General features: G+C 35.0%; 1 protein-coding gene across 6 annotated transcripts in view; it reads right to left on the bottom strand.

The window, feature by feature from the left end:
- Positions 1-25,148, bottom strand: part of CPEB2 (cytoplasmic polyadenylation element binding protein 2) — a 70,104-nt gene that overhangs the window by 42,226 nt on the left and 2,730 nt on the right. For 2 of the 6 annotated variants that reach the window (XM_040625070.1, XM_040625069.1), the window contains exons 2-4: positions 23,006-23,287; positions 22,116-22,205; positions 13,520-13,610 (exon numbers count right to left, since the gene is read on the bottom strand). In XM_040625070.1, coding sequence (XP_040481004.1) covers positions 13,520-13,610; positions 22,116-22,205; positions 23,006-23,287 — 463 coding nt within the window. Of the gene's footprint in view, positions 1-13,519; positions 13,611-22,115; positions 22,206-22,996; positions 23,288-25,148 lie in introns of all 6 variants that reach the window. The other 4 variants (XM_040625074.1, XM_040625072.1, XM_040625073.1 and 1 more) reach the window with 2 other exon arrangements.

The raw sequence follows: 25,148 nt of genomic DNA on the forward strand, positions 1-25,148 counted from the left end.
TTCGCTCAAGGTTACACCGCTGGCACATAGCACTGGCAAGACATGACCCTGGGCAGAGTGTCTCTGTGCTCTTAATCATGATCTTATAATGACTTCCCAGTTGATAAAATAATATAAGAAAGGTATGTATGGCTGGTTATAGGGCAAATTCCTATCCTAAATACATTAAAAGTATTCACCGAGTGACTATGTAGTATATTAGGTAACTTTAATACAGAAAAAAAATCACATTGCTATAAAAACCAGTTTCTCCCTCTTGTCTAAAAGCCCTGTGGCACAGAGACTGCCAGTTGTACACTAACCCCTGTACACGTCAATAACAGGACCCCCAAATCCTACCAAGGCACAGGGCTGCCCAGAGTAAAAAAAAAAAAAAGCTAAATTTCCCAGTATCCCCTGTAGTTAAAGTGTGCGCATGGGACTAAGACCTGGCCAATGGGATGTAAAACAAAGCTGGTGTGTGCAATTTCTGGGAAGTATCCCTAAAAGGGAAGATTTTTTTTTTTCCTGCCTGCTGGGATGCAGATGTGATGGCTAACCTGAATCAGCCATATTACATTATGAGACCACAGCTGGGTGCTAAGGACAGGAGAACCAAAAGACAGGCACCTGGATGCATGAACATCACCACACCACTTCTACGGTGTTGTGTTTTTGTAAGAGAAAAAAAACTATCTTGTTTAAACTGCTTATGTGTTTTCTGTCGTGCCTGAAGAACCTATCCTTACAAATAAAGCCCTCTAGTCTAAATTTGTGCAAACTGAATTTTAGGTAACCAGATTATTATTTATTATTGTGAAAATATGATATAATATTTTCATGATGGTTTTAATATATCTATAATTAATGGGTATCTGCTACTCTTGGCACTTCTTTTACATTGATACTACAAAATTTAAAAATAGATAATTTCGAAAAATATATATTTATTCTTAGGTGTCAGTGAATAACTAGAGGACCTACAGTATCTTAAAATTTGTCTTATTGGTCTGATTGTAATTATCTGTATAATACATATAAAAGAGGCAATCCATGTTGGCCATTTTAAATATATATTCAAGCAGCAAAAAACACAGGAATATGACAACTGCATTCAACTTATCTCTTATACAGATGAAGTACCAATTACTAAAACATAAAACAGTATTAAAGACATGTAATAACTTAAGCCAGCATTAAAGACTATTTCATATATATTTAAGTTCCTTCTCCAAATTACCCACTTACTCTCAATAAAAAGTACTTATAAAATAGAGATGATAAAATACAGACACATCACTTCTCTTCAGTTTTAAACATACTTGTTTACAATTGCAGAAATGTGAATCAGAAAGGATAAAATGAAGCAATCACTTTCCCAACATCTCTTAATGTTTGTGTAGGATCAAGCTGAAAGCCTCCGGTAACAAGCTCTAGTTCCCCATTTGCTAAAGCATCATATTTCCCTTCCCAGATACCACACACTCTTGGTTTGCTCTCATTAGCTACTCCTGAAATCCTCTTTGCTGTGTCTTCCTCCTCAACTTTTAAATGCTGAGGCCTCAGTATTCACTCCTCGGACTTCTCTTTCTATACCACCTCCCTAGGTGATGTTATCTACTACCAAAGCTTCATACATCATCTCTAAGCAGATGACTCCCACATTTCTATTTCCAACTGCAACCTCTCACCCCATACTTCCCCGGAGTAGCACAGAGCACTGTCTTCGTTCCATATGAATGCTCATCCCCAAACCCTGGGTTACCTCTACACTTCATTCTGTGTAATCTGTGTACAAATCTGTCAACAAATCCTGACTGCTCTATTATAAACACACACCTAGATCTGATTGCTCTTCCTCAGCTCCTTCTTGGCTTCCCCAGCCCAAGCCATCCCTATCTCTTCAGAGTACTAGAATAACCTGACAGTCTAGTCTCCGATCAGCAGCCCGCGTGATCCTTTTAAAATCTAAATCAGTTCATGTTCCTCTATTGCTCAAAGCCCTCCCACACCGGCCCCTCACCCTCTACCATTCCAACCACGCTGGCCTCTTTGCTATTACTCAAACTTGCCAGGCATATTCCCATTTTACGATCTATTTCCTCTTCTATTTAAAATGCATTTGCCCAGATATGACCAAAGCTGTACCTCTCTTGCTTCATTTAGGTGTTTTAGGAGATGCCATCAGAGGACATTCTAAAATAGCAGCTTCTTTCTTTCTCTATCCCCTTGACACTATTTTTTTCTTCATAGCACTGGCTCTTTTTGTCTCCATCCTTCATTAAAACAGAAGAGCCACGAGGAAAGGACTTTGTCTTTTTTATTCTCTGTTATTTCTAGCATCTAAAACAGAGCCTAGTACATAATAGGCCCTTAAGTATTTGTTAAGTAGATGAATGAAATATCTCACTGTATTATGTGACTCATGAGCTCAATCAAAATATGTGTTTGTATGTGGGGCATAGCAAGAACATTCTCTCAGTAAATGAAAAAAATCACAGAGTAAGTTTTTATTAGTTCATTTCTAAACTCCTTAAGAATGGTAAGGAGAGGGAGGAAGACGAGTCTTCCTTTTTTCCCTTTGTCAAGATAAATTTTTCCCTTCTCCATAAATATCTTGTTTTAATGAATACATTTAAAACATGACCTCTAAAGTCCCAATATTCACAGTTAATGATGCCAACCCATTCCTCATTAGTGATGATAAAATTACTAAAGAACAATGTCACACATTCTGCCAACTCCTTTTAACAACAAAAATAACTAAATCACATATTAGAATTATAATGATACTAGGTTAGAATATTAAACCAAATAATAAGAGAGGCAGTATGGTACAGCAGTTAAAAGCACAAACTCAGGAGTCCAACCACTTAGCAGCACTGAAACTTGGACAATTACTGTTAGTAAGCCACCATAGTCACCCAACTGTAAAATAAGAGTAAATATCTACATCTTAGCTGTGAGAATGACATACACTAATACATACATGTAGAGTCCTCAGAGCAGTGTTTGGCATGTATCAAGACATGATATGTATCATATGTTTTATATTGTATGCATATGTGTATTTATTATACACATGAACAAGTTATACAAATGAAAAGATCTAATACTTCCTTCTTATACCCTTTAAATATAAAGCATTGCTTCCACTGGTTTGGTTGTCTCTTCTAATATTTTTTCATTTTCTATGTTTTACCTTTATTTCTAAATCTAGTTAGAAAATGGTTCACAGGAAGTCTGGTAAAATCCACTTAGAATGTGGTCATTACATGACAACCTTGAATAACTTCAATCTCTGTTCAGATCCAAGGGGCAGGACAGTCATTCCTGACCTCGCTCCCAAATCTCAATGCCTGCCTCATAAAAGCCTAAGAATAAGATCATACAAATGCAGAAAAGACCCTTAGGTCCAAAGTACCAGATCCCAAGAGAGCAAAAGAATCATTCCTTAATAAAAGCCATCAATTGAAGTGAGTTTCCAGGAAAATTAATCTAGTTAACTCACTCTTAAAGCAGGGTCCTATCATAAATTTTTTTCATTGAATCATTTACAACTTTTAAAACTTTTATCCAATCAATACTAGAAAACATACCAAGAAACACCAAGGAATATAGAATTTCAAAAGGTTTGTTTCAAGTAAAGTATTACCACAAAAGAATGACAACAACAAAAGACTAAACTTAAGTCATTAATCATCTGCTAAGATAATGTATCACTATCAAGTTATTACAACAAAACTGGTATTAATTAAGATATATGCAATAATATTAAAATCAAGTTGAACTAATGGTTGCAAAAGTTTAAACTGTGATACTTTTATGAATGAAAATAATATTAAGAATAACAAATGGGCAGTCACGCACTGCCAGTGGCAGTGTAAGCTGGCATAAAACTTAAAAATAAGTTGGCAATATGTGTGTGGAGCCTCAGAAACAATTGTATTAAGTCTATTTTTGGAAATAAACACAAAAAAGGCTGACTGATTTTTATTTAAAAATTTGAAATACCTAAATTTCCAACTGTAGGGGAATGGTTACACAAGCTATTTTAAATGCATGTAAATATTTTTTAGAAGTTCTAAATAAATACTGATGAAAAATAAGAATTACGATAGAAAAATGTTTAATCATTCAACCAATAATTTATTGAGCCCTTTCCATTTGTTTGGTACTACAATAAATGCTGATTCAAGATACAGCAAAAACAGAGGTGTTCATTGCTCCCACGACACAGTATCATGTGAGAGAGACACACGTTGAAAAAAAACCTACTGAATCAAAAATAAATGAGCAAGGTACTCCATTTAAAAAGGAATATGATTCTTGAACAATCTTTAACGAAGTAATCTACTAGTGACTAGGAGTGTTAGGGAGGCTTCACTAAAGAGATATGTAGACTAGGAATTACAGAGATTTCCAATTGCACATGGTGGTCTGAGTGCATGTGTGCATCTTTGCTGCTTTCTGAAAGTCCTAAAACAACTGTACAGAAGTTTTAAAGAGGCATAACTTCATCAGGACAAAGAAAATGAGACAGGATCACAGAAGAACTACGTCAACATATTTTTGGAAGCTGTGAACATGAATGGTTGAGTGGTTAACTGCCTTTGTAGACCAGAGAAATCACTGACAACACTGAAACCTAAACTGGTATGTGCGTGGGAAGACTACCCAGAAACAAGCTGTTTACTGTAGCAGATAGCTGGAGAGGATCAGAAATAAGAAGCTCTAGTTCTCACTGAGAGTAGACGTGGAGTGGAGAATCAGAGACACACACAGCCCCCTTTCTGGCTTTTCTAAGGCAGCTAGAAGTCAGGTCTCCAGCTCCCAGGCAGAAGAATGGAAGACACAGATCCAGTGTTCATTTCCCGAACCAAAGGAAAAGACCCAAATACAGACACGGTGAGAGTTCTACCTGGTTGGCTTATAGCAATGCTGACAAGTTTAAAAACCCCAGCTACATACACAGAGCTTGCAATCACCATTTTTGCGTTTTTTTTTTTTTTTAAGATTTTATTTATTTATTTGACAGAGATAGAGACAGCCAGTGAGAGAGGGAACACAAGCAGGGGGAGTGGGAGAGGAAGAAGCAGGCTCACAGCAGAGGAGCCTGATGTGGGGCTCGATCCCATAACGCCGGGATCACGCCCTGAGCCAAAGGCAGAAGCTTAACTGCTGTGCCACCCAGGCGCCCCCATTTTTGCGTCTTATCTTTAAAAACGAACAGACAGCAAAAGATCCTAAGATAGTTGACCAACACCTCCAACACGAGTAAAACAAAGAATAAAACCAAACAAATAGAAAAGAGGACTAAGAGGAAGTATAAACAATACAAGGAAATGGAAAAATAACTTTCAGACACTACAATATAGTGTTCAAAGATAAGTACACCAGAGAATTAACATCAAGGAAGAAAAGGAAAGTTCTGTGAATTTTTTAAAAAAGTTCTTCAGAGGGTCTTAAAAGTTCTTCAGAGAAAAGTTTTGAAATACAAAAATCAATAAAAGGGCTGAAAAATAATAAATGAGGAAATGTCTTCAAAAGCAAAACAAAAGATAAAGCAATGAGAAACAGAAAAGCAGAGGAGTATAGAAAGTTTACTATTTGAAGAACAGCAATTCCAGAAAAAGAATACTAAAAACAGAAGGGAAGAAATTATCAAAGAAATATCAAAAATGTCCAAGAACGGAAAGAAATGAATCTCCAAATTAAAAAGACCCAATGAGGGGCGCCTGGGTGGCTCAGTTGGTTAAGCCATTAAGCGTCTGCCTTTGGCTCAGGTCGTGATCCCAGGGTCCTGGGGTGGAGCCCCAGGTCAAGGGGGCCTCCTGCTCAGCAGGGAACCTGCTTCTCCCTTTTCCTCTGTCCCTCCCTGCCTTGTGTTCATGCTCTCTCAAATAAATAAATAAAATCTTAAAAAAAAAAAAAAGACCCAACGGATGTGCAGTGAAGGAAATAAAGAAATGGAAGGAAGGAAGGAAGGCACCCCCCCCCCCCGGCACATTAGAAGATCCATATATCATTATTATGAAATTTCAGAACCACAGGCATCAAAATATCTTAAAAGCTTCCAGAAAGACAGACAAAAAATTTAAAAACACAAAACAAGCAACCAATCATACAAATGAACAGATTTAAGAATGGTAATATACTTACAGTAACCATGTAAGATAAAAGACAATGAAGCCATGCTTTCAATATTCTCAATTACTAATACGTAATTCCACAGCAGCCTATCATCTTACATAGCGGAATAAACATGTTTTTATAGATATGAGATCTAAAACGTATGTCCCACTTAAAGAAGGTACTGTAAGAAAGGCGTAAGAAAACAAAGGTACAGAGTATTAAGAAAAGGCTATGGAGATCATGACAGGATTCCAGAGGAAAAAGGGACTCCTAGTGTTATGGAAGTCCCACAGTGACAGTTATGAAAGGCTACAAGAAGGATGCCTTCAATGGCAGGAAAAAATAAATCTAAGACTATTTGAGGTTTTCAGATATATTGAAAGAAGCTTCAGGGTTCCATTGATAAGTTTTGGGATGAATTAGTGACAAGTATTTAGATAACAAAGCAATCAAACCATAAGAGACAATGATTAATTCCAGGAAAAAGATGTAAGGAGGAAAAAAGTTACATTATTATACAAAACATATGAGGTTCATTTACAAAGATCTACATTGTCATCATAATACACCTCCTAATTTAAACCAAAATGGTCCTATAATCATTTTGAGAGGACAGAGCAGGGTAAGTGTTGGGGGATGGGTAAGCCAAAGTACAGAGTCAACAAATAATTTCTAAAATGTAGGAAATTTACAAGCCTAAGCATATTATTTACAAATAATTACAAGAAGAATCCATTAAAAAAAAAAAAAGTTGAAAGCAGCTACCTCTAAGGAATGGGAATCTGTAGCAAATAGAGAAGAATGAAGACTTCTATTTTGTTATATAAGCCTTATAGCACTATTTGACTTTTTAACCTAGGTACCTGTATTTTTTAAACTAATTTTTTTTAAAGTTAACCAGGTTTGAGGACTGATAAAGATTTGATTATTGCAAATATTTTAAGCTTATATGTAGAAAAAGAAAAGATTAGAAAAATTATACACTGAAATATCAAACGTGGTTATTTTAGTCTGTGGAAATAACTGATGATTGAAAAAAATCTTTTCAAGTCTTCCCAAATTTTCTTTAATGAACACATATTACTTTTTTGTAATAAGAAAACAAATATTTAAAAAAGGATAAAGTCCTATACTCTGGAGGGAAAACCTTTGTTAGAGATTCTCAGATGCTCTTCAAATACTATAAGCAACTAAAATCCATAAGCCTAATTATCACAAGTACTCACTTCGACCATGACAAATTCTACACAAAAAATATATTTCTTGTTTTATTTTCAATTTAAAAGTAAAAGTTATAAGCCCATAAAGTCCTAATGAAGATTTGTGGTGAAAACATGCTTTTAGTAAACCCATATATGCTCTGAATAAATAACTGCAATTAAAAAAAAATTCATCGTGGTTTCTAATGGATTTTACCTGTTGTAACTCAAATTGTTTAAATAGTCAAAACTGCCTGGAAGAAATAACAACTCAGCTATGTTTTAAACTTAATAATACTGTTGCTAATTACATAAAAGTAATATTGTTGCTAATTACCTATTGTTGCAGCTACCTGAGAAGAAATACAAATAAAACTTAAAAATCTCTATTCATGATGCCACACTTCAAGAAAGTTTTCTAAACCAAGAACTTTTACAAACACATTTTCCCAATTTCCTTTTCAACCTTCAGACATTCTCACTGACGACAAAAGTTAAAATCTTGAAAATGGTACGTTTAGTAAGATGAATTAAATTCTGAGTAGCTGGAGGGTAAAGCATTAACATTATCAGGCATATTACAACAGTGATCATCTTAAAGTCAAAATAATTTAACAAAATGTATATGGCTTCTATATAAATGATTTATTCTAAAGCTGTTAATGATTTTTTCCTATTTATCAAAGACCTGTAGTCTATAGGAAAAAGAAAAACAAAGTACAGGGGAAAGAATATGTAAATTTGACTCCTTTTTAGACTAAAAAGAAACATTTTCTTTAAAGACTAAAAGCATATTACAGCAATCCCTCGTCTTTTTTTGAAGATATTCTATTATACAGGATTTTCACTTATACTTTCTGGCACTTGTGAAAATTTTGACTTCAGGAAACACAAGTGGGCCAACAAAAAGTAAAACAGTTCTGAGAGATGCATTCCTCTCTCTGCCAGACAATCAGTGAGGGGAGTGTACGAGGAACTTAAGAGAATCAACATAACTACTTGGGCATATATGTTATTGGTATTAGTTTTATTTCACACTTTGTTATATTTTAATAAATGTCATTAAAACTTTTACAACTTTTCATAGATCTCTTCAATCTTGTTCCCCTATTCCAGAGTTTCTCCAAGTGTGCTTTTAACACAGTCTCTTGGGGTGGGGTCCTGCAACCTAATGAATACTCTGTCAGAGTTTGAGAATCTCAGCCCAGCTTGAAAGATCTTAAGTTCTAAAATGTAAATTCTCACACCACAGACTTTTAGAAATTTATACAAGTTATTCTGTGACTTAGTACCTCAAATTTACATGAAGGCCAGTTGAAGAGAATCAGAGGGAAAAGAACAATAGAAGAAAAGAGGCAAGAATTTATTTGATACCACCACAACCACTACTGCCTTACACAGAAGTAATTCCTTATTTTCTCAGTAGTTCTCTTCCTTAAAATAGCAGAGATTCTACTTCAGGAGTCTTGGAAAACAGAAGTTTAGCAGTCAAGTAATAAAAATGATACTAGACACACAAAAATACATAGTAAACAAAAAGTTTTAAAAGCATCCACTTTAAAACATGTGTTGGCATAAAATCATACTTTAAATCCGTTTTCCTGAATTCCTTTAAATTGTTCAGGGAACACTGGTAAAGTCATTGTGACTTGCTAAAACAGATCTTTCCGAGAACTGTTACATCACGGCATTTCTTTCCACAGTTTTCAAATCTTTTTTTTTTTTTTAGTTGAAATTAAATTTTTTTGTTTACTCTTACACTTTTGGGGAGGGGGTAAAAAATATTTGGTAAAAATGCTTACACAGTAAGACCTTTTTGCAAACTGCTGAAGGCAGGGAGGGAAGAGAGCCTAACAATAATCACTGTCTTGTTCTTTTGTTTAAAACAGAATGAACTGACCCACACATACATAAAAAGATCACAGATTATTTAACATAGGTATTCAAATACAAAAACTGCAAAATCACAAAACTGCAGTTGGCAAAACATGATTTACTTTAACCATTAAAAGAATCCATATTTGTTCTTCTTTTGAAAAGAAAAATATTTGCCAAGAATGAAGACAGTCAGCAGAAAACAGGATGTTAAAGGCAAGAAACCAGTGCAGAATAAATAAAACAGATCAGTGTCACTAACACTAAGGACAGCACAAAATGGTGTGTTAGTGTTCCTGATCTGGAGCGAGAGATGGCACGCTCCCTAGGGCTGGCTGAGCAGGTACATCCCGTCGGCATCAGGCAGCCCTCAACAAGCTATGCCAGGACTTGTCTGCTTTCAGTTCCGACAATGTAACAAGCTCTTCCATGCACCCTGGCCCCTCTGTCTAGTTGACACTTTCCCCCAATATTTTTTCATCTTTGTGCTGTTCAAGCTTCAGATCTTAGCTTTCTTTACTCCACAGATAAATTAGGTACCCCCCTCCCCTTACCTGTTAACTCCCCAAGCACCTTATTATCTCCCTCCACAGCACTTCTAACATTCTATGGTTAGAGGTATGGATTTTACGTATATAAATATTACATAAGTATATTACATGAGTGTGTGTGTGTGTGTGTATACATATGTAATACATATAATGATAAGGTCCCTCCTCTTTCCCTAGTAGGCTATAAATTCCACAAGAACAGAGACTATGTCTGTTCTACACAATTACAGCCAAGGTCTTCGACACTACTTGGTACAAAAGTGGGCACACTTAGAATAAAGTGCATCCAGAGCTCCATTTTGTTTGCCATCTCTTCACACCTGTAGAGCTGCAATGAGACAGCCTTCCTACCTGCTATGCTAAACCACAGAACCTTAACATTCAACAATGGAGGTTCCCTACTGACCTGTAAAAATCACTGGAGGGTGGGAAAATGGAAATAAGCTGTAGTGAAGTATTTTGGGCTACAATGGGGATGGGAGGTCCCTCTGTTAGTACTATTAGTCAGTTCTCAGGCCAGTAACTTGCCAAACTTCCTTTGGATTCCAGAGAGCTGCCTGATTGTTTTCCTTTCTACTGGCACTAAGTCTTACCTTGAGTAGTTTTCTCCTTTCCTTTAGAAAAGTAGAACCGAATGCAAATTTATAGTTTCTGCCTTTCATCTCTGTGGAAGCTAGCCTCCATGACAGCCTCCACTGATGCTTGCCTCCCAGTATTCACTTCTCTTGAGTAGCAGACCCTTACCCAGTTGAGCAGGGATGGCCTGTGTAGCTACTAGGATGTCATGGAAATGGTGGTGTGACATTTCTGAAGCTATGTCACAGAAGACACTTGGGACATACACCTTGAGCTTTATCTTTGCTCTGGGGGATCCAACGAATACACTGTGAGGACACTCCAGAAGTCCCGTGGAAGGGTCCACATGGTAAGCAACTGAGTTCTCCTGCCAATGGCCTGGGCTAACTTGCCAGCCACAGGAGTGAGCCACCCTGGAAAAGGAACCTCCAGCCCCAGTCAAGCTTCCACATGACTGCTACCTCATGAGATCCTCAGTCAGAACCAAGCAGCTAATTTAGCTCCCGAATTCTAACCTACAGAAATCGTGCGAGATAATAAATGTTTATTGCTGTTTTAAGCTGCTAAACTTAGGGATAATTTGTTATACAGCAATACATAACAATATAATCTCTCATCACTTAAGCTCCTTATCATTAACTTAAGTTAGAAACTTTTATCATAAATAGAAAAGGAAACAAGAAATTAATTTAAAAAAATTACCCTACAACTCCCTTTTCCCTTTCCATTAGACCCCATAAGGAGGACAAAGCAAATGGCAGACTTTTTGGAAACATTTAAAGAGGATAAGATTCATTCATCTTTTTTGGGGGGAAAAAAGAAAAGAATTTCCTTGTATTAAACAGGAATTTTCTGAAAGGAATGAAAGATGAGATGGAAGAGATGGGACAGAGACTGAAATGCTGTCCTGAAGATGAGGAATGGAAAAAGAGGCAAGTTCAGAGATTGGCTTCTTCTGTTTTGTCACAACCCTGCTTTTAGCAGAGTTTACGAGGTCTCACCCAGAGAAAATGTGCAATGATCAGAATGCGAGGAGGAACATATACAAAATGATATCCTAGAAGGTAGTGAAGTCTGTACTAATAAGAAAAGAAAAATCTTTATGTAGCAGCGCTTGGGTATCAGGGTCATTTTAAATAAGTATATGGTGGCAGTATGCAGAAGTACCAGTCTTATTTCTATTTCTATGTAGAGAAGATTTCTCAATTTTTTTCTTTTAATTCCCTGCCATAATAAATGTAGAACATAAAATACTCCCATTAGAAACAGAGATTCGTTACCATAATTCTAAAAGGTGGTGCTGAGCACATTTTCCCCCTTCCCAAAGCCAAAGATAATTTTTCTAACAAAAGAGTTTTGAATTCATTTGAGATTTTTTCTTAATCATTAAATTCTTCTGAGCCTTAGGCTGCTTCCATTTTCTTTTCAAAGTCTTCTTTCTAGGTTTCTCTCCAGTTTTATTATAACACAGACTTTAGAAAAAAAAGAAAACCTGAGATAATTCTCCAGCAGAGAATGTTTTCTCTTAACATTTTCAAAAGACCTTTTTAAAGACTGGGAGAAACAACAATGAAAAACGTTTCATTATTCTCTGGTAACAGTTAAAGATGACTTTATCTTGTATAAGAATTTCTGAGAGTTTTCTTTCTAGATAAGCCAAAGAAATGAACAGGAAGAACTTCGTAATCATAAACTGCTGGATTCTATTATTAAACAGTGGATCCAAGACAAATGCCATTAGAACTGTCAGAGTAACAGTGAAAGAGAACAAGACCCCAATATACAGATACTAAAAAAATTAGATTAGCTTTTGGTTAGAAGCCCCCCCCAAAAAAAACCCCAAAATATAATATTTTTTATTAGTTTGGGAGAATTACCATTGCCACATACTATTAATAATCACTAATGATCTCTTGAGTTTTTCAAGCTCCTTAAAAATAAGGGAATTAGAAAGATAAGAAACTCTTTTATAAACAAAATCCAGAAACAAAACAAAATAGTTAGATATCTGATCAGTATTACCAACTCAACCTTAAGCCACCACCTTGCTGCCAACACTGAAGTTCTAGAGTTTTGGGCTAAATCTTTCAAGGGAATTCTTACTTGGCTTTATAGAATTAAAAATTGGAAAAACTACCGAGTAGTCCATGGTTTTGATTCAATGAGAGATGCTGAGCCAGAACCAACCAGTTGAACTGCTCCTGAGATCCTGACCCACGGAACTGTGTGACGTAATAAATGTTTATTATTGTTTTAAGCTGCTAAATTTTGGGATAATTTATTATGCAGCAATAGATAGCATCTCTCTTATCACCCAAGTGCACAGTTTGCTAGATTTTCACCATGAATATAAAAGGCAATGAGATATATTGTGCAAAGAAATGTAAAATAATTAGTAACATGTAATGTACAGACAAATGAAAACAAGTATGTTAATGAATATCTTCAGATACAGTTAATAGTAAGACTAATACTGTAAGATCGGTGGAGCTGATTCTTTTTCCTAATCGGCCCCAACTTTTTTTTTTTTTTAAAGATTTTATTTATTTATTTGACAGAGAGAGACAGCCAGCGAGAGAGGGAACACAAGCAGGGGGAGTGGGAGAGGAAGAAGCAGGCTCCTAGCGGAGGAGCCTGATGTGGGGCTCGATCCCAGAGCACGGGGATCACGCCCTGAGCTGAAGGCAGACACTTAATGACTGCGCCACCCAGGCGCCCCGGCCCCAACTTTTATGAAACCTCAGAGAAGCTACTATAAAAGATCCCCTTTCAAAACCCTTTGGCAGTAGAAGAAAAGTGGGGAAAGGAAGTTAACTTGGGGCAATTATAGGTTGGAATCACTGCAAATTGTAAATCCAAGTATTCCAAGGATTTTTTTTATTTCTGTATTTGATAGAATTCTAGAAAAGTGACTATACTATACACTTAGATCCTCTACAGAACTGCAAAATATCTCTAAACAGTGGCTTTTTCTTAAACAACAAGTCAAGAGACATGGGTTTACATTTCTCTCTGCATAAATTGGAATAAATCTAAATAAACTACAAAGAAAAAAGTGGGACATTTCACAAAGGTTTTTATTAACAAACATAATAGCATCTTATAGATGATATAGGAGGTGCTACTTAGTGCTAATTTTCATATAAAAAATGGTGAGATAACAAAATTTGGTGCACGATATAAGAAATAAAAAAAGTCACCTACCCTTAAGAGGATCATGCTCTGCTCTCATAATATCAATAAGGGAATTCTCCAAAGAGTGCATATTCAAACTGTCATACATTCTACTTCGATCCTAGGAGAGAAAAACAAAGACTCAATATGATGTATGCAACTTTTTCAAAAACTGATGATAAATATACCATCTAAACCTTCTTACATAAAATATGACATCTGATTAATATAATATTACTAATCACTTGCATCCCAAGACAATACCAGTAACTAAGGATCTCAGGAGCTATAATATCTCTTGTATTGGAGACTACTACATTTACTATATTCATTGCTAAAATCACATATCAAAAGTAAACTTATTTCATTGGAGGCATTAATATAGTAAAATAATTTCTATTATGATCTCTACCAACTTATAAAGATTTCTGAAATGTTATACACATAGAAAGCATTTTTAGTTGTTATTTAACTTCTGAACTTTTCTCATGTATCTAGAAAGACACAGGCACTTAGAAAATAAATATTTTGGGGGCAAGGAATTAATCCCATAATGGCACCATACTTTAAATATCTATCAAACAGTGTACATTATTTAACTCAGAATTTCACAATAAATACATAAACATACCATATAGTTAATATCAAAAGCATGAACTATTAATATCAGAACAAAGACTAACACCTAGAATATTTATATCCAAATCTCGCTCTCTGAAGCCCTCATATATTGGTGTCTGCATTTCTAAATCCTCTTTCCCNNNNCTACACCCTGCAAAGAAGGCAGGGATGGAGGGAGGAGTGGGTGGAAAGTATTCTCATCTCAACAAGTTTCCTACCTCAAGTCCCAGAACAAAGTCTTTGTGTAGCTGGAAGTCTTGTTTGCTAAATGTTAAATCTGTCAATCTGCTTACCAGAAGGAATTTGACTCTTTAATGCCTATGAATCTATACTATTATTCTTTTTTTTCGTTTTTTTTTAAATATTGATATATTTTATTATGTGACATGAAAACATCACATTTGTTAATATTTCTGATCTCATCAGAAAAGTCTTAAGATGGGAAGTTATCAAGTTCACTGTAGTGGATACACATTTTCCAAAATGTAAGTTTTTATTTTTATTTATTTATTTATTTTTAAAGATTTTATTTATTTATTTGACAGAGACAGCCAGCGAAAGACAGAACACAAGCAGGGGGAGTGGGAGAGGAAGAAGCAGGCTCCCAGCGGAGGAGCCTGACGTGGGGGCTGGATCCCAGAACGCTGGGATCACGCTCTGAGCTGAAGGCAGACGTTTAACGACCGCGCCACCCAGGCACCCCTCCAAAATGTAAATTTTTAAAGCAGCAATTAGAAATTTATCACTGGCAATAAATACTGTCAGTTGTTTTTCTTTTTCTTTTTTTTTTTTTTTTTAAGATTTTATTTATTTGACAGAGAGCACAAGCAGGGGGAGCAGCAGGCAGAGGGAGAGGGAGAAGCAGGTTCTCCACTGAGCAGGGAGCCCAATGCAGGGGCTTGATCCCAGAACCCTGGGACCATAACCCGAGCAGAAGGCAGACGCTTAACCGACTTGAGCCACCCAGGCATTCTGCCCAACACACCCTCAATGCACTTGAACAAATATCCATGGGGGACTACCACAGCAAGCTCTGGCCCGTGCCCCCTAAATCGCCAAAATGTCAGTGATGACTCCCACCCATTCAAATGTGTGTAGGTGTTTGTACAAGTGTATGTATATGAAGGAGAGGCAGGGTAGGCCATTTTTAACTCTCAAAACATGATTAATACATAAAAAGAAAAGAAAGAGTAAGAAAAATGGGGGGAAAAAAGTCTCTACAGAAATCAGAATTAGGCACTTCTTAACCTGAGTCCATGAACTTCAAGAAGGACCATGAAATCTCTGAGATTATATACAATATTCTGTATGTGTGTGTACACATAATTTTTTCCAAAGGAGTCCATAATCCAGAGACTACTTAGAGCCAACCTTTCAGAAAGCTAAACATAAGAAGCTTTTCCTGAAAATATATTTACTCCATCAAATGGAGTAAATAAATTAGAATTGTGAGCTTTTAAAGCTAGGGGGCCAGAATTAGTACTGTAGACTAAACAAATTGCTGTTGAGGAATATAGAAGTGTGCAAAGTAATGCTAAATGGTAGAATGCTAGACCAGTTGCTCTACTCCAGCTTTATCACCATGCGGCTATATTGCTACTCCTACTTAACTTTACTTAATTTTACATCATTAACAATGACTTTGGTGGGGGAGACACAGAGAATCACTGAACTAGAATAGGGGTTCTCTCACTTAAGCATGCTTCAGAATCATCTGGAAGGGCTGTCAAACCCACAGATCGCTGGGACCCAGCCTGGGGACTCTGCTCAGACAGAATCTGAAATTCAACATGTATGGAGTGGCCCCTGCAAATCTGTATTTACGGTAGGTTCCCAGGCGATACTTCAGACTGCTAGTCCAGGAGCCACACTTTTAAGAAGTGCAGAGCTTCCTGATCTTGAGTAAGTTACTAAACCACGGTAGGCTCTGTTCTATCCTCTAGAAAAGAAAAAAAATTGTTTCAGACTAGACAATGCCTAAGTCTACTTTAAAAATAATAGAAATAATAGAAAAGCAAAAGACTCAGAGTACTATGTAATAAATGAAATAAAACTGGAATAGAGATGAGCATGGTCCTTGGGCAAAAATGACATACCATTTTAGTAATCCAAATATTTCCATCTTCTGTGCTTACACTATACTATATTCGTAACTAATCTGTTGATTTTCCTGCCTTACCCCCTGAACTAAGTTAATTAGGGGTAGGGACCTTCTAATTATGGGATATAGCTAGCTCTCAAATGTTTTGAACCAATAGTACTTTATCTCTACTATAAAAACTTTGTGAACTCAAATTGAGTTCTGTGAGGGCAAAGATTGTTCAGGACCATGAAGTCTACTTAGCATTCTCCATGGAACAGGTACTCAGATGTAATCAACAAAACTAAGACAAGATGTATTAAAAACATATTTAAAATAGAATTAAAAAACATAAGCTATCATGATAAAAATTGTATATATAATTAAGTAAAAAAAAAAAAAAGCCTCAGTAGGTATGTGGTATATACAGGTTCTAAGATATATTATAAATATTTTATATTCTATTTACCTTAAATTCTTGCAAAGAAAACGTATTATGGTTCAGGGATATCTTCTCAGGATGATGTTTTTTGAACAGGATCAGACTATGCCCCCATCACAGTGGACCTATGAACTTAATTAATGGTGACTATTACCACCACCCAAATGGCATTTCTCACACCTTTTTTTTTGATCACACACTAACTCCATTCAAGGAGTATGATCTTCCTTTAGAGCAAAATTTAAAGTAAAATTAATGAAGTAACTCCATATACACTGTCAATGGCAATGTTCAAGCTAAGAAGGGAAATATATTAGCTAGCTATTCAATAAATATTGGTGACCATTAGGTAATCAACAGACAGCAGTTATTCAAAAAAGCTGCCTGTATTGATAGCTTTAGCTCTAATGCCTACATCCAACTGAAATAGTGTGATGCCCACTTAATAAGGACCCTTATTTTCCCTTGCATTTCAAGTCTCTCAACATGAAACAAACTCCTGCTTTAGTAAAGAAAATAACAAAGCTACTATAAAACTATTAGCTTACTTATACTTTGGTGAGCATCAGCTGCACCCCACATGATTTTTAAAGCACCAAACACAAAATAGCCTTGAGCAGGAAAAGAGCTCATGACATCTCAAAAGCACTTTCTACATTTAACGAAACCTACAGGCTCATGTTCAAAAAGTACAGATAATGCCATTAAATAAAGTATGGGGATTAGAACATAACTTCTGAAAAAAACAACAACAGAAACAAACCTGATTATAAAACAAATCAGGATATTAGAAAAATTTATGTTGACACAAACTGCCACTGGTTTAAAAACTAAATGGAAATTGTGAAACTATTTTAAGGTAAACATAAACACACCAAAACTGATTAGTGCACATATGGAAAATCAAAACAATGTAACTTACATTTATTACTACATGACTATTTGAATACAGCCAAGATGTTTCACAAAAGTAAGAATCTCTAGGAGGAGAAGTTTACCCCAATCTATTTTAAATATGAAAATTATCTGACAAAGAATCAACTTAAAGGGGTTTTCAGAAACTGAGATTACAGAATCTCACAGCAATGAACAGGCAAAACTGAGGAAAACATTTTCGGGAAAATGACAATCTATTATATTCTAATATTTTATTATTTTCATAAACCCAGACATTTGCCATAAAGACTTACAGAAGCAACAGTACAGTCCTAGAAAGGCTGAAAAACACAGAAAGAACAAAGTAATCCTAATTTTAAATAGGATAACCTAAAAAAAGGATTAGAAATGCTAAAAAATAAAGAGGTCAAGAATATTAAAATCAGTACAACAAAAAGAACTTGAACTTAATTAAAAGGGGACATTTCAATGGGATGTTATATTTTTACTTTGATATATTCAAAACCCTGTCTCATTTCAAAAAACACGGTCAAGCAGAACATTTTCTTCTTGAAAATAAAGTATTCACCCAAACAAAAAGGTGATGGATTATAGGAAAACCCTGTATTGTCATATTTAAAGATATACCAGATGCTTTAACATATATCTAAGTAGAAAGATCAGCTTTTGTTGTAGTGTTGAGTTTTCCAATTTTTGCTTTAAAATAACAAAGTTGTACTAATACTATGCTCCATCTTCTGTAAATACTGTAATACTTCTGTAAATACTGATTTTACCTGACGACACGTGGCTACTGCACTCTACTGATTTAGCAGCAGGTGACGTGCTACGTCTTACTGCACAAAGTTGAGTTCAGTCTCCTACTCTATCAGTCTCTGGTTGTTTCACACAGACACCCGCCCTTCTTCATCCGACTGGACTTTCACCTTCTCAAAGGTAAAGAACAGAATTTCTCCCCATATATTCTCAGAGTAGTTAAAACACTACCACATACCTAACGAACATACATTTTTTGAGCTTCCTTTATTAATCTGAACCTCGACAAAGTGCTATGACAGTGACTCTGAAAAACATTGTTTTAAAAAATCTGTAAAGGTCCCAAATAGCTAAAGCTATACTAGTATCCACAAGGATTAAATGGAAAGAAAGGCAAGTAGAAAATATGCCGTATAAGAATGTATCAAGTACAGTTAAAGAACAGAATGCAGGATACAAAACTTAAAAAGAAAGCATCCATTACCTAAGCAGGTACAAGAGAACTGATTCTTTCTCATTTTCAGTAAGTGTTAACAGTTTGTTGATTACCAATGCCCCCTGAGGTTCATCTCATTTAAGGACCACAATTTAAAGAATGCTCTATTAAACGAAAAATTCTACTTGGTCTGCTACTATATATTGTTTTTTGTGTAAAATGAATAAAGACACCAAATAATATATTTTTCTGAGAGGTCCCCGTATTATCACCTATCATGTTATCACATTAACAGTCTAGATATTACAGACTGGTGGGAAATATCTTCAATTAATTCAAGGTAGTTTATGTGACATGCTCAAGAACTTCCACAGGAACAAAAATCTAGAATTGAATATATTGATAATTGATATTGACAGGCCAACACCCATCTTATAAGGCTTCCCTAGCCTTATAGGCTATAGCCTTATAAGGCTAGCACACTTTTAAAGGCATTATGTTGCTTTGTTTACACGAGAACTGATATACCATATATAAACCTGTAAGTAATAATCTCAGCTACTAGTATATTTACTTTTTGATTTAAAATATTCAAGTATTAATGAAAATATTGTAATCCCAATATCTAATTGAAAAATCAATTTTAAGGCAATTAGAATTCATACATCAGAGAGTATGACTTCTTGCAAGCGTAACTACCTAACAGCATTTTAAAGAAAAGTATTCTTAGCCTTAAAGAAATTAACACAAATACCTAAAATTCATTTCAAAGTCAGCAATGTGTTTAAAACTTTACCTTTGTTTTTAAAAAGTTTTAAAGCTTTTCCATAAGAAAATAATTAAAGTAAGGAAATGCCAACCAACCCTAAAAATTTTGTGTAACTGAGTAAAACCAATCTACGAAACTATTTTTTCCTATTTGCTGAATGTTAATTACATGTCCAGTTCTTGGTACAGGTAAGGCCTCAAGTATCCAGGTACAGGAATCGAGACTCCAATTCTAGAATTTAGTATATATTATATGCCTAATCAATTTGAAACTAAAAGAAATAAAAAGTTAATGTTTTAAAATAACATATTTATTAACTGAGATATATTAACATTAAAATGTTCTATATAATGAAAAAAAATCAGAATGAAAATATTGCCCCAGATATTTAAGTGCTTAAGAATTTTCTATAATTTTAACTTTGCAAAATAGTGAGGAACTACCCAATGGTTTAAGATACCAATTGAAGTTTGTAGCTGTTGCTGTATTTTTAAGAACCTCAACTTCAAATACCTCAACCTTTTATGGAAAGATAGAAACACAGAACAAATTTTGTATAATAAGTACCCTTAAGGTCCTCAAAAGAGAAAACCACATTGCTTTTAAGACCAGTTGGGAGGTCATACACTGTACCTTGACTGCTTCAATCCAATTCCCACCCCTTCTCCCCAATAAACCAGGACCTTTGTATTCTAAAAATAAGGTGTGTGTGTGTGTGGGGGGGGAGGTGTACAGGGAAGAAAAGAAATGGCCAAAATAGATCAGAGAAAGTATAAGAGCTAGCCAAAAAGGCCTTTCATGATCTAGTTCAAGGTTCTCCTTTTATAGATAAGGGAACTATGACCTAAAGACATGAAAGCCCATAGACTGTATCTTCAGATGTCATAAGGACTGAGAAAGAGGAAGAAGGTTCAGGTTTCAGACCTCCTTTCCTTCTAGTTCAGTTCACTTCCCACTATCTTTTTCTTCACCACCTCTTCAACTTCATCACATCACACCTCTGGCTCAAGGGTCCAAAGGGAATGCCTATCTCAGCAGTTTACCAAAAGAAAAAAAAAATATCTTTAAGCACCTAAATCCTTTTATGTAAAATGAATTTACCTAAAATCCCAGGTTATAAAACAGGTAAGAACAGAGTGGCTTTGAGTGAAATCTAAGTGGAAGCGCTGGAGACAGCCCAGAGGCTGACTTCCCTTTCATTTTCACCTCTATCTACTCTCTAGCACTCCACCAACTGAAACCACCTCAATTACCTCATTTCTCAACATGTGCCCCGCCCCTATGGTCCCTTTATGACAGCTAATCTGTCTTCTCTCTTCTCCATAGTTAAATATCCCACATACATGTATCCTCTTGCTTCTTCCTAAACATGCTCTCCAAATAATTATGTCCTTTCCTCTCTAAAAACATGTCCCTTGCCACCTTCAAAATGATTATCATAATTTTCCTCTTCTAACAGACCATCTCCTAGCCATTTATGTATTCAATTTGAACATAAAAGTGCTACCATAAAAATGTCACTAATATGGCCTATCTAGGCCAGAGTGGAGAAGAGAGTAGAAATAGATGGATAGCTAACTTAAATTATTAACAAAACAATAAATCACAAATTACATGAGATAACTACTTATTTCTAAGTGGAGATCCTGGTAGGACTATTTTGGTAAAAAGGCAGGACTTTTCTAAAATAAGTGTTAATGATAGATTATTGAAGTTACTACTAATACTCCATATTTGAAAGCTATTGACAAATGTATTATTAATCTATTTATAGAGTCCTTACTTGTAAAATCATCTCATGGTGATAAATTAACTAAGGAAGAGTCTTAGCTAAGGGTAACATAGCTCCATTCAGTGGGCTCCCACAATGTCAAGTCTATGCTCATTCAAGCTTCGGCTCTGTAGTAAAGAATCCTCATGTAGGACTGAGTTTTCTACTTGTCCTGTAATACTCATCACCGGGTACCCAGTATGAATTCAAATTTAGTCTGCAGGAAAAGAGATAGCATTTTGTAACCACAAAGGGCTTGAAGGTAATTTAAGACCGATTCCTAGCTTTTTGATTTAGGGTTTTTCTATAGGAAACTGATTATTTGGAAGAAGATAGTATATAACAGCAGTGACAAATTTTAGAATAAAGAAATATTATACATGAGGTTTTTCTTAAAGGTAAAAAAAATTGAAGCTAGGCCTTCTTTAGAAATATACCTTAAGACAAATGTCGATTTCATGACAAAAATTTACTAAAAACTTCTATAGAACACTGATGAAATGTAAAATTGAATGTTAAATAAACACATGATTTTGTCCCCAACTGAAAATAACTCTGAAAGATAAAATCTGTTCAGTTTGACTGATGTTTAAAGTCAGGTGCTCTTGGGTATTTAATTCCTTTTTACAAAAACAAATTCTGTTTTGGAAATATAAAACAGTTATGAATTACTTATAAATCTGAAAATGAAGCATTTTATATTAAATAAGTGACCTTTTAAAAATAAATTGCTTTAATGTTCTTTGACATATGCTTAAAAAGGTATAACTGGAAAGTAAATAATAAATCTTACTCATAATATAAACACTAAACTCCTAGTCAAAATCCTGAAAAATATACACTGTGCAGCCTACCTGGTCTATTCTGGATGTTCCGGCTGCAGTGCACCAACTATCTTGGAGTGAATCTGAGCCCCAAGCTGGTAACTGCAAACTAGATCTCACCTTCAATAGCATAGAAGTTTTCATCAGAAATAAGCAGTTCTCTTCCCCACACCCACCCACAAAAAAAAAAAAAAAAGAAAGAAAAAGAAAAGAAAAGAAAAAAAGAAAACAAAACAATCAAAGTTTCTTCTATCTTGTGTCTTTGGTCCTCTAAAAGACTTAGGGGGAAAAAAATCTCATTTTAAATAGTTATAAGGACCTTTATTAGCCTACAATATCAATAAAACATTAAAAGGCCTGAAAAAAAAGTCTAATCATCGTAACTATTAGGCCACATTTAGGAAAAAATGGTCATTGAAACAGGAAGGACAAATTCTAATTTGATGCAAAAAGCCCTAATATTATTTTGCCATAATCACAGCTGTGCTAAGTATATTCTAATATATATATACATATATATATACAGCTGACCACAGTCAAATCTATGCACAATTACTTAACATTCTATCTTAGCTATATTGGAGAAGAAATTCATTTTGGTGGCCTATTAAAGATGAATAAATTAAGGCATTCTTGAGCTGCCAATTAAAAGCTTCATCATGTAGTTAAGAAATACAGCAGGTTTTTCTAGATTTTATGAAGCTTCTTTTCTACTGTGTGTTTAGAGAATTTTTTAGTCTCAATTTTCTCTACGTAAGTACTTTATCTTTGGGCAATTATATGCTTAAAAATTAAAACTCTTTTGTTTTAATCTGTTAATTTCACCATACTACTATTACTACTACTGCTGCTACCACCACCCAATTTCTTACTTTGAAAGATAAACATTAGAAATAAGACCATTTACATACCATTCTTACCTGTAAGGGTAAGAGTGTATTACTATTGTTGTCTGTTCTGAACACATTATCTTCAATCCAAGATTTTGGAGTCAACGATGGAGTAGAGCGAGTAAATTTCGGTGGTGCTATGACATTACCAGAAAATGGTTTCTTCAATGGCGATATCTGATTCATAGTTCCTGGAATTCCCATGTTTCCAGTTCTACGATGATCTCTGCCATGCATTGCTCCCCAGGACATACTTCCAGTGCCCCAGCCACTGCTCTGATGGTTGCTCCAAGGAGATTGTTTCAGAAGAGGCTGAGAAAAACACATCTGTTTAAATTATAGGCATTTAAAGAGTTTGTAATTCAAACTCAAATTTAGGCCTGTGCTAAGAATATATATAATCTTAAAAAAATAAAATCTCTAGAGCAACAGAATATATCGTAACAGGTCATGAAAAGTAATAGGTTTGAGATCTTGCTATATGAAAACATTCATTTAATGCTAGGTGAGTTTTCATCCTCTTGTCCACTTTACTTATAATGAACCAAGCAGATGTTTCATGACAATTATTAAAATAGAACCATGCAGTTACTTTTCTTTCCCTTCAGAATCGTACACATAAGCAGAAAAAAAATAAATACTTGAAAATTGAAATTAACTTTGAAGATCCTTAAAGATATGCCCTACATTGTGATCAAAACAACCACATTCTGCTAGGCATACAACTAAAATATGGTCATCAATTAATAAAGGTATGAGTAATGATAGGAGTAAAATATTTAGACTTTCGGGTTCCAAAACAAATTGCACCACCTCAACAGTAGGTAATGGTAACATTTGGTGGTGGTCTCTTGCAGGAACTAAAAACACCTTTTAGTATAGGGACAGTGTAGAAAACCTGTCTTCTCTGTATTGTTTATTCAACTTTTAAGATATTTTATTCCAATTTTAATGTAGTTTCTTTTAAAGCGTTTTTGTTTTTTCTTTCACTTAATTATCCATGAACAGTTAAGCAATTATCTAATGTTACCCATAGGTGGATCCACTGAGATATACTAAAGATAAACAACTATATGCTTTGATTATTCTAGCAGAGATCTTAATAATACAAATCTCCATTCAGTTCATTCATTTTGGAAAGTAAATTATATTCCAAATTAGAACCTATGACCAAAAAAGTTGAGAATCCACCAAGAGGCAATAACTGTAGTTTTTGAAAAGTATTATTTGCTAGCAATTATGTTGTCAATAAGCTTACAGCTAACTTTTAGCTAAAGGAAGTATGGACCATGCAGTTGCTATAAGTAAATAAGTTGCTATAAGTATTCTTAAAATGAAACCTCTTTCTTGTAAGACAACTTAAAAAAAACAAACAAAAAAACCTTGATCTATAGTACCTTTAATTTTTTTTTTAAATGCCAATGTAATCATGAATATACACTGCCCCCTCCACATAGTTCAAAAGTATAACTCAGGGACCATGAACAAATCACTCCATTCTTGAGGGGCCTTACTTTCCTTACTGATACAGTGTTCAAGTTCTCTTCCAGTGATCTAAAATTCCATATGACAGCTGTGTGACCTCTTAAACTTCACTGTGAGAACCATCTTCTGACAAAAAGCAGATTATAGTTAAATATGAATCATGGTATACGGTCTTCTAATGTTCTATATCATGGTTCTAAGAATACAAAAGTACCTATAAATAATTTTCTGTGGCAAGCTTCCAGTTTAAAAAATTAAGACCCTGACACACAAAAGATAACTGCTAGAGATTATGGAAATCATGGGAAAGTGGAGTATTATTTCAAAATTCCATATTTTCAATCCTCATAGGCCACATTCTTGTTTCTCGGGAAGACACCAGTGATTCTAAATGAAAACTGTTAACTGTTACTCTGGTTGATTTAAATGAACTCTTAACTGTTACTTTGGTTAGATAGTATTCACCTTTTAAAAGGTTAGCCCTTGAAAACTTTAACTGGTCAATGGAAAAAGTTATAGGAGTAAGCAGGCACTGGTTAAGGTCCAATTTTTCTTCTCTCCCAATCCTTAATCACGAAAATGACCTTAAACACACTAATCACTACAATAAATGCTGACTGGATCAAAAAAGAACAACAAAATACTCTTTCAATGTCAATTAACCAACCCAGCGGTCATTCGAACATTG

The sequence above is a fragment of the Ursus maritimus genome, unplaced genomic scaffold (assembly GCF_017311325.1).
Source record: "Ursus maritimus isolate PB19 unplaced genomic scaffold, ASM1731132v1 scaffold_8, whole genome shotgun sequence".
Classification (NCBI taxonomy): domain Eukaryota; kingdom Metazoa; phylum Chordata; class Mammalia; order Carnivora; family Ursidae; genus Ursus; species Ursus maritimus.